Raw genomic sequence first — 10,462 nt, 5'->3', positions numbered from 1 at the left:
AGGAACCAGGACAAAGACAGATTCAGAGATAGGAATGGGACAGAAAGAGATAAATATAGGCTGGGCGCAGTGGCTCACGCCTGTAATCTCAGCGCTTTGGGAGGCCAAGGTGGGCGGATCACCTGAGGTCAGGAGTTTGGACCAGTCTGGCCAACATGGCAAAACCCCGTCTCTACTAAAAATACAAAAATTAGCCGGGCATGGTGGCGGGCGCCTGTAATCCCAGCTACCCGGGAGGCTGAGGCAGGAGAATCGCTTGAACCTGGCAGGCAGCGGTTGCAGTGAGCCTAGATCTCACCATTGCACTCCAGCCTGGGAGACAGAGTGAGACTCCGTCTCAAAAAAAAAAAAAAAAAAAAGAAGAGACAAACATAGAAATGAGAATGGGTTCAGCAAGAAGAGAGGGGCAGGGTGCAGAGAGACAGGTCTAGAGTTGTAAGAATGGAGCAGAGCCACACTGGAGGAGAGATCAAGTGGGCAGGGGGCTGATAGGCCAGGACACAGAGTGGGGCCCAGCCACAGTGTATGGTCGGGGAGCAAAGAGAAGTAGGGGGCTGGAAGGCTGGGCCCCTGTGCAATGCACCTGGGGTCTGGGATCCCAGCCTCCCCTTCCCCCCACGCCTCAGGGTTGTTTTAATTCTCCAGATTCTGTTTTAACTCCAATGACTGATGTCTGCACTTATGCCTGGCTCCCCAGAACCACCATGGGAACTGGATGTGGAGGGACAGTACTATAGAGAGGCAACAGTCAGCAACTGAGACCCTCCAAGGCAAACAGCCTCTGTGAGGCCAAGGGCCCAAGACCCACAAGGAAGGTGACCACCCGCAGACCCAGGCCAGTTGTCTAGTCAGAGGCAATGACGCTGCCCCTCCAGCCACCCTGGGCTTGAGGCAGAGCAGCTTCTCTCTTAGGGCTGGGGGCAGAGAGATAAGAGGCCCCAGTCCTCCCCTCCATTGGCCTCTGAAGCTCCGGCAGGCCCCTCCCCTCCTTCTGCCCCCTCCTCCTGAGGCCCCACGTAATTGCTTTCCCATGTTGCTAATGGAGGCCAGACTGCTGATGCCCAAGCTCGGTGGGCGGTGGGTAGGTCAGGGCTGACCAGGGCTCTCAAGGCAGAAAGGCAGCTCAGGCCAGAGACTCTTCACTTCATCCCACCCACCCCAAAGATGAAAGGCAGAAGTTCTGACACATCCCAGGAATGTTCTGGGGGAGACCGTTGGTGACCCCCTGTTATCTCTACTCATGCTGGACCTGGAGCCTAGGTTCAGGCTGAGCCACACCTCACAGGGACCAGACCCCCAGGCAGAACTCAGGGTTCAGGGTACAGAGCAGGTCCACAGCCACCTCTCAGGATATCCATCCTGGGAGCCTCTTCCTGTAAATGAAGAGCCCTGTGCTTCCATAGCTGGGGCTGTTCGGCTTGAAAAGCTACAGGCTTCACCTTGACGCCAGGCCTTTGCTTTCAGGGGTCTCCCACCTAGAATACCCCTCTCTCTTCTAACCTGGAGAAGAGACGGCCATTTTACTGTGAAGCCCCTCACCAGGCCCCACCTCTGGGACTGTGTCTTGTCCAGGCCAGACTCATCGGTGCTTGAGGCACTGCCAATCCCCCTCCCAGGGCACGATCCCAGGGAGGCCTGGCGATCGCAGCAAGGGGTATCCATTTCCGGAGCCTAGTCTGAGGTGAAGGGTTTGAACTGGGAGAAAGTGTGTGATGGCATCAGGGTGGCTGGTGGCTCTGTAGAGGTGTAGTGCTCAGTGCCTGCCATGGGGAGTGTATCAGGAGGACACATCTGTGCACAGGTGGGTGGGGGTGTGGACCTGACTTTGACTCCACCCCCCTCTTCTTACTCCAGGAACCCAGAGAAAGGCCAAAACCTGGCTCCCCAGGTTGGAGCTCCGACCTCCCCTTTCATCCCCGCCCTCAGGTCACATGGCCTGCCTACCTGGCCCCAGCCCTGGGCATTCCCAGCTGAGAAATGCCTGCTTATGCTCAGTAAGGCGGCTTCTATAAGTGGGGTCTGGACCTAAGCAGGCCTGGGACAGCCAAGTGTCCTCCTCTGAGGAGAAGTCAGAGGGATCCCGGAGCCCCAGTTTGGGGACTGGAAGGGTGTGGGCAGTATCTGAGGCTGGACCAAAGACTGACCATCCTGTAAAGCCAAAGCCCCACCCTCTCCAGCTCCACACTGAGTCCTGACTATAACCCAGCCCTGGGAGTAAGCCTTGTACTCTGTCATTCCAGTCCTGAAGCCCAGGTCCTATCCCTGGTCACAATCCAAGCAGCCTCCTCCTTCAGGCAGCCCCCCTGCCTGCCCAGGCCCAGGACACTGTGCTCTGAGCCCTTGTGGCCTGGCTGAGCCCTAGGCCTGACCTTCCAGCACCCCTGGACTGTCTCTTGGATGGCAGGGATCACGCACACCCCCTGGCCCCAAGGATGAAGCCTGCCCCTCCCCTTCTGCCATCATCCCTAGCCCTGTGCACTGGGCTCAGGCCTGGGCACTCATGGAAGGCAGTTCTAGAGGTGACCCTTGAAAGGCTTCTGCCCCAGCCAGGACTTCGGCAGCCTCCAGGACTGACTGGATACCCCCGTGGGATCCCTTATGTCCCACAATTTTTCCCTGGCTGCAACTCTGTGCTCCAGGAAAGCCCTACCCCCCAAGAAGTAGACAACACTGTTACCAGCTACACTGGCCTGAAAGCTGAACACCTCTCCCCACCTTCCCCAACCACAATTTCTTTCCTCCGCCAGCCCTGGATGGGGTGGGGTCCTTGGAAGAGGGGTACCCTCCCAAAGTGGGTCTGTTCCAAGGACTCATGAAATGGTGACGTTTAATGAGAACCGCCCACCCCCGCCCCACCCTGTATATACATCTATAAAAAATTCAAATACAGCAAGTTACCATTGAGTCAGACTAGAAGGGACTGACAGGGCATTAAATACTGTGGGATAGGAGCAGGGTCAGGGGAGGGGTATACAAAACAGGGCAGAGGGGAGGGGACTGAAAAGTGTGGGTGCTGGGGGGAGGGGGATGGCTGGGCCCCCCCAGCATCAGGAGCTTATAATCTGATGGTGGCAACAGAGACCCTGGGATAGACAGGAGGCTGGGGCAGGAGGAGAAATCGGATGTGAGAGGCTCCCCTCACATCCCCCAAGGGCTCCTGGGAGTCGCTGGCATTGGAGGGTCCAGCCCAAGGGGCCAGGGTGAGGGGGTCTTTGGTGGGTGGGTTAGCTGCATGGCCCACCGCCCCTGAGGGAGGAAGGAGGGCCAGCTTGGTGCGGCAGGGCTGGGGGGCGGCAGGCCCGGGCCCGCCGGGGTCTCCACAAATTGTGTCTGAAGAGAATGCAAAAGGTCCTCCTGCCCGTGTGCAAAATAGAAACCGGGGTCTGCAGGCTCAGCTCCGGCCTCCTGCTCCTCTGCAGGTGCTCTGCATGTCCTCATGGGGTGCCGGGCTCTGTAGAGACAGGCAGGGGCCTGTCAGGGAGGGGGCTGGAGTGGGGGTTCCCTCAGGCTCCCTCTGCCACCCAGCCTCACTCAACCTACCAGATCAAGAGACTGCTGGCAGTGGCGGCAGCGGCAGCCAGGGCCAGAGTGATGGGGACGCTGACCAAGAAGGGTGCCGAGGGTCCCCCGCCGCTGCCCAGCTCCCCAGGGTCACAGATCTTCGTGGTAGGTGGGGGTGCCAGGGAGCTGGTGGTGCTGGTCGTGGTCTCTGGGGAACATGGGGGAAACTCAGGGCAAGGCCAGGGCTGGGGTCCCATCCAGATCCGGGGGCTCATGAGACATACCATTCTGCTTCCTGCATCAGACTGGTACTGCCTCCCCCATCAGGCAGATCCTGTTTCCCAAGGCTCACAGATAACCCCTCCACCCAATGACCCCTACCAAGGATGTCCAGATAGCAAGGACCAGGAATGGCAGGAGTTGGACAGACAGGCAGAAGTGTGGCTACCCCCAGGAGCAGAGGCTGGAGGCAGCAGGGTAGAACCAGGCCACAGGTTCTACCACAGGCCTCCAGGACAGCAAAGCCAGGAGGTAGGGGCGGGAGCAAGCTCACCCGCAGCCTGGGCCTCCGTGGTGAGGTGTCGCGGTTCCTCAGTCCAGGGCGTAGCGTGGGCAGCCACGCTCCAGTCACTCCATGTCCCGATCTCATTGTCCTTGGCTGCCACCTGGATAATGTACTCCTTCCCGGCGTAGGCATCTGTGATGGTGTGTGCTGTGCCGTCGGACAGCTCCACCTGCAGCCAGACCATGGGGTGGGGGTAAGGACACACCTGGGGGCCAGGAGGGTGAGGTCCCTCCAGAGGAAGTGAGCATGCCTTTGGGGAGAGGAGAGGAAAGGGCTCTGGGGGCAGTGAGGACTTCCCTGAGGAGAAGGAGGACATGGAGAATATTCTTGCCAGAGACTGGGGACATCTTAGGGAGGAGACCCCACAGGAGGGGAGTTGTCCCTGAAGGAGAGTAATGACATCTTTAAGGAGACCAGAAACACCCCAGGGGAGAATAAGGAGGTCTTTGCCCTGTGCCTACAACTCTGCTGTTGCCCCTGCTCTCTCACAGCCCCTAGCCCGGCTGAATCCCGACCACAGTCCCAGCCTGGAGGTGGCAAGGGCAGGGGGTGAGAGGAGATGGTAATGCTGTCCTCCTCTCCCACCAGGAAGCCACAGAGAGGGGAGGTTGACACACTGACTGGAGCTAGGCTACCTGAGTTCCAAATTTGGCCCCATCCCTTAGTAGTGAGGTGACCAAGTTACTTAACATCCTCATGCCTTGCCATCCTCATCTGTAAAATGGCATTCATGAGAGTATCCACCTCTTAGGGTTACAATGAGGACCAAGGCATGAGGACAGCACCAAACACACTTCAGCTAGCGCTGTCATTACCATGGCTTCTGGTCAGAGCCTGGGTTCCCAGATGCCCAAGGCACCTACCAGCCTGGCCCCAGCTGAGCCTCCCCTTAGGAAGGCCTCAGTGTGGTTATCACGCTGCTGGGGCGGAAAGGGGTGGGGGACAGCCCCTGGAGCTGCAGGGCGCAGGACAGCTGCTCCATTTCCTCCTGGAGGCATCGCCACCCCACTCTCGCCCCGCTGGCCCCATCCTGCTGGTCTCCCCCAACCCTCCAGGCCGGCCTGCCTGTCCGGCGCCCCTTCCAGGCCCAGGCTGGGCTCTGGTTCATCTCAGCGGCACCCGCTGCCTCATTAAGCCGCCTCGTAAACAGGGGCAGCCGGCAGGGGCGGAGAAGGGGGCCGCTCTGGGCCACGTCTGGCTTCAGGGCTTTTTTGGTCCCTGTTCCAATCTTCCCCCCAGAAAACTGGGGTCTGGGCTATCTGACCTGACAGGCTGTGAGTGCATGCACACGTGTGTGTATGTGTCTGGGCATGTGCGGTGGGTCCAAGCGGGGCAGGAAGCCCCTCCAGTTCCTGCTCAGCCTGTGGCCCTGATACGGTGGTAAAGGTCAGGGTCATGGTGAGACACCTTTTGGGCCCAGACCCTGGGCTCAGTAAATCCTAATCTCAGCCCTGGAAGATCGGAGGGTCCCAAAGACCCTCTTCTCCTGGAGCCAGGGTCCCAGTTCCACCTCTGGCACCCCAGTCCCTTTCTGCTCGGCAAAGATACCCTCTGGCTGAGTAGCCATGGCTCCTTCAGCTCTGTCTCCCTCCTGCCAGGATTAGACCGCAGATCTCCACGTCAGTCTCTCCCCACAGGGAGGGAGCATGGGGAACAGATCAAATTGCCGCCTCATTGTGGGCTCATGGTGGGCACCATACCTCCAGGAATGTGGCCCCCAGGAAGTCAGTGCTCTCCTCGGGGCCACATATCCTAGACCAGGATCCTTCTTGCTAGGTTATCAGTGATCCCTTCATCCTCCCTCTCAAGAGAAAGGCTTCTCAATTGGCAGGAACTCCCTAGTCATTGACATCGGCCTCCCCTGGGAGTCCTCCGTGGTCTGCTGGAGCACATGCCAGACACGCCCTCCAGGCCAGCGCAGGAGCTGCAGGGAACCCATGCTGGGTCCCAGTACTTGCCTCCCTCTTGTCCATGCTGAGACAGCCCCTGCCCAGGGCCCATTCTTTTGCAATTCCTGGTCTGTATTTTCCTCCTGAAAATCCAAATGATGTTTTTCTCTGTTCTGCCCTTCTCGCCCCCTCCCAGTCATACACCTGCCTCTCCCCAAGGTCAAGGACTGGGGAGAATAGACTCTGTTCACAGCAAAACTTCAGCTGAAAAGAACCATAAATCTAACCAACCCCAGTGCCAGTGAGACACAGAATGGGGCTAGGATGCGCTACAGGCCACGCATGTTCTCGCCACGGAGCCTGCACACTTTGCTTCTCCCACCTCAGTGTGGGGGTCAGTTTTGCGCATGGTCTTGGCATGTTAGTTGCACACACGTATGGTGTACGGTTCCCGCTGGGAGCCGCGTGTGTGTGCACGTTCCCGTGTGTGTGGTGGGCGGTGTGCCAGGTCCACTGCAAGGCGTGTGCGCCGCGACGCGCGGGGCTGCTGCCTGTAGCTCGTTAGCGGGGGAGGGGGGGCTTGTGAAACTAGACCCTGGTTATTAGCAATGCATTAGGCGCGGGCAGCTGGCCAGGCGGGAGGGACTCCGGACTCTGTCAGGGAACATGTGAGTGCATGAGCAAGCTTTGTGGGGGACAGGCACCCAGGAATTGAATTACACACTTTAAAGGCCAGACTGGATAGGGGCACGAGGAGCTGGAGTTAGAGCCTGGTAGATGAGGTGGGGGTACAAGTTGACCCCCAGGAACCAGCCTGGGTTGTCCCATGGAGCACCCTCTCAACCCCGCTCCTAGCCCACAGGCCTCATGGGCCACACAGAGTGCCCACGACCCTATGGGCTCAGGGCTCTCAAAGCAAGAGAACCCCAAGTCTGCCCCAGACCTCTGGCTGTTCCCCAGAGCTCTCTATTGTAGCTTGATCCAGACCATAGTCTGACCCCATACTGACCCTTGTCCACTGCTTGGTTCCCAGCCAGGCTACCTTCCGACTCACAGCCTCAAGCTGACCCCTAAGCCGGGTCTGACTTTGGAGTCCTGATGCCAGTCAGGGCCTAAACTCACATGCTGGACCAGGCTTGACCCCACTGCCTGATCCTGACCCCTTGGGCCCATCTGTGAGCCCTTGAGGACAGGCACGTTCCTGTCCCTTGGGGCCAGCACAAGCCCAGAGCCTGGGCCAGAGTGTAAAGAGGGAGATGCCTGGTCAGGGCTGAGAGCGAGGTAAGGAAAGGGAGCCTTGCCTGTCCTGCCCGCCATCTCCCTCCCCCGCCATCTCCCTCCCTCACCATCTCCCTCCCCGCATTTCTCTCCACGACCCTGGGGAGCCACAGAAAGACATATGTGTTCCCGCTGCACTAACAGGGGTCACTGGGAACCCCTAAGGACACCTGCCTCAGCTCCATCCATTCTCCCAGGCCCACCTGTCCCTTTTCCCCGTGGAGAGCCTGATTCATCAGGTCTCACACTGGAGCTGCTGCCACGTGGGATATGGGTGCCACTCACTGCACATGATTCTAACTCAGGCACCCAGGATCTTGGCTGGGCAGGGCACTCACATGCTGCCACTGGTCCAGGATGAGGGGTCGGTAGCGCAGAAAGAACTTGAGAGGAAAAGACTCAGGGTCAGGCCAGGTCGAGGGGGTCTGCCACGTCACCTCCAGCCGGCGAGGGTTGCTGGGCACTGGCCGGGCTACCACATTTTCTGGAGGATCAGGCTTCACTGTTCAGGAGACATAGCTTCATTACTACACTAATCTCTGGCAACAACCACTTTGTCAACTCCAGCCACCATGTTAACCCTCTCATATTGCCCACCATTGTCATCAACATCATAGTCAGCGTGCCTCTTCTCTGTTGTCAATTCTGATAACTACCATAGACAACTATCTCATTAGTTCCAAGTCTGACATCCCCATCATCACCAATGACTGTCACTACAGTCACTGTCACCAACTCTTAATATCAACATTCCAAATTTCATCTCATCATCCCATCATCCCAACCCTATCCTCATACTGACCTGCATCCCAGTAACTAAGACAATATGATGCCTCCATAGTTACCACTGTCACCCCCACTGTCACCTGGACTACCCCTCCTACACCAGCATCACACATTCCCCCAAGCCTGGTTTTTCACTTCAACTTTTCCAGTTCCAAACTAAGACCTGGGTCAAGGGTAAAAGACAGTCCACAGGTGTTGCAGATCTGGAGGTAGGCTGGGGATCTGATGGGAGCGCCTAAGGGCCCAGCTTATGTAGAAATACTCTGTCTAGGGATCCAGCCATGGGGTCTGGGGAGAAGACAGGGGCAGGCAGAAGGTCTGGCTGGGGTGGGGGAATAGCAAGCAGAGAGCCTGCCTGGAATAGGGCAGAGGCAGGTAGAGGGTCTGGCTGGGATGGGGGGGTCAGGGGGAGGGCAGTATCTGTCCCAGTCCTGTCTCCTGTTCTGACACCTCATTCATCACAGACCGTAAGGAAGCCATTAGAGTTGGGGGGGGGTGCGGTGGAGGCTGCAGCTGCACAAGGGTCTGGCCCAGCCTGCGCCCCCCTTCCCCCTGCTGCATGTTCTGGGAGCCAGAAAAATGATCGAAAGAGCTGCTGGACAGGTCTCTCGGCCCTTCAGGTAAAGGACATTCACTTACACGTTCACAGGTGTATATGTCATGCATATATGTGCACATACATGTGCACTGTACATACCTGTGCAGAGGCATGTACATGCCATGTATACATGTGCATGCATGTGGACATCCCCACCAATGGCACACATCCACTTACATTCCCACTGGAGTAGGCAGCAGGTCCCCCCAACCGCCACACATACCAATGGTGAACTCGTCAAAGGTGATAGCTGTGGCATTGTGGCCCAGGGCATTGCTGACACTTATGGAGACCTTGTACTTGATGGTGGAGAACAGGTGCATGTAGCGAATGTGGCAGCGGTTCTTGAGGGCTGGGTCCTTCTCACAGACCATAATTTTGGAGCCATGCCTGGGGAGAGGTGAGACCCAGGTACTGTTACGAACATCAAGGGTCAGGTGGGGCAGAGGTTGAGGAAAGGTCAAGCCCAAGGCAGGGCTGGGGTATGGACGGAGGGCATGGTGGTGGGATGGGGGAGAGGTCAGAGGTCAGGGCTGGACCCGGGTCACAGGCGCAGCTACTCACAGCACAGTCACATTGAAGGTGTTGGGAATGTAGGTGGGGGTGGGCAGATGCCAGCTGCAGTAGAAGCCCTTGGGGTAAGTGTTGGAGCGGCAGCTGAGCACAGGCTCCCGCGGCGGCACTGGGGGTGAGGACAGTGTGGTCAGGGCATTCTTGGAGCTCCCAGTCCCCTGCACTGTATGGGGACAGGTGGGCCCCAGAGCCCCAGCTCTCCCCCCTCAACCCATCATTGATGCCAAAGTTGTGGCGGGGAGGCTGTCAGCGAGGGTCTGAGGCTTCCCAGGCCACAGAGAGCCAGATGTTTAATTAAAGAAAAACAAGGGCTGTGCGGACACGGAACCCCCCCTCCACCTGCTCAAAGGAGGCAGGAACCGTGGGGAGCAGGGGGCTGCGGGCCTCAACTCATCAATCACAGGATGGAGGTGATGTCTGGGGGAATCGGCCCCAGCCCCACATCTCCTGCCACTTTGTGTCCACTCCCAGAGGAAGACTGTGCTGCAGAGACGAGGGGAGTCTTGAATGGGTCCTCCGACTGCTGGAGTATCGGGTGCACTTCCTAGAGAAGAGACACCCCAGACTTCCCTCAGTAGAGACGGAGACACGAGGACAGGCCTGGTGGCTACAAAGGAACAGCACTGGGCAGCTGTTTGTATGCATATCTGTGTTTGTAGATGTCTGCATGCAGGGGTATATGTGCTACATGCATGTCTCTATGTGACATGAATGAGTGACCAGGGATCCGTAGGAGCAGCTATGCGGATGTGGGTGAATCTGCATGTCTATGTATGATTGTGTGTGTGTACAAGTGCCTGTTGAAAGGAAGCTGCTGTTCCCTTTGTGTGTACCTCACCTTAGTGCCAGCCCCCAGCATCTCCATCGCAGACCCTTTAAGAAGCCCTTTACATGGTAAGCAGCTGCCCTCACTCTGGAATAGGAAGGCCCAGAGAGGGATAAGGACCTCTCAAGGTCAGACAGTAAGCCAGAGCTAAACCCCAGGACAGGGGTAACCCTATACACACACACTTGGGAAGTCCTTTCTGCTGTCTAGCCCGCACTCTTTTTTGCTGCCGTGAGCACTTAGCCCAGCTGTCCCACCCTCAGGCATTGGGTAAGGCGTGAGGACAGGCGGCTCAGGTTCCTGGAAGGAGGCAGCTTATGTGATCTGACCCGAGCAAGGAATGTCCGTCTGCGGCTCCAGGGACACTGACACCTCCCTCCTGTGCCTCCCCCCTCCCCCGCCCCCGGCCTGACAGGTGGACAGGAAATGGGAGGGGGGCAGCGCAA

The 10,462-nt window shown here is 58.0% G+C and overlaps 1 protein-coding gene across 11 annotated transcripts in view; it reads right to left on the bottom strand.

Annotated features, from left to right (window-relative positions):
* Nucleotides 1-2,810: 2,810 nt before the first annotated feature.
* Nucleotides 2,811-10,462, bottom strand: part of CNTFR (ciliary neurotrophic factor receptor) — a 38,994-nt gene continuing 31,342 nt past the window's right edge. For 6 of the 11 annotated variants that reach the window (XM_055351642.2, XM_055351643.2, XM_055351641.2 and 3 more), the window contains 5 exons: nt 9,182-9,299; nt 8,841-9,007; nt 7,572-7,735; nt 4,055-4,235; nt 3,537-3,709 (listed from right to left, as the gene is read on the bottom strand). In XM_055351642.2, the coding sequence (XP_055207617.2) occupies nt 3,537-3,709; nt 4,055-4,235; nt 7,572-7,735; nt 8,841-9,007; nt 9,182-9,299 (803 nt within the window). Of the gene's footprint in view, nt 3,452-3,536; nt 3,710-4,054; nt 4,236-7,571; nt 7,736-8,840; nt 9,008-9,181; nt 9,300-10,462 lie in introns of those variants that run through there. The other 5 variants (XM_019034127.3, XM_031014760.3, XM_055351644.2 and 2 more) reach the window with 1 other exon arrangement.

Source organism: Gorilla gorilla, chromosome 13 (genome assembly GCF_029281585.2).
Source record: "Gorilla gorilla gorilla isolate KB3781 chromosome 13, NHGRI_mGorGor1-v2.1_pri, whole genome shotgun sequence".
Lineage (NCBI taxonomy): Eukaryota > Metazoa > Chordata > Mammalia > Primates > Hominidae > Gorilla > Gorilla gorilla.
The sequence above is the reverse complement of the archived record's forward strand: the minus strand, read 5'-3'. Positions and strand labels throughout refer to the sequence as shown.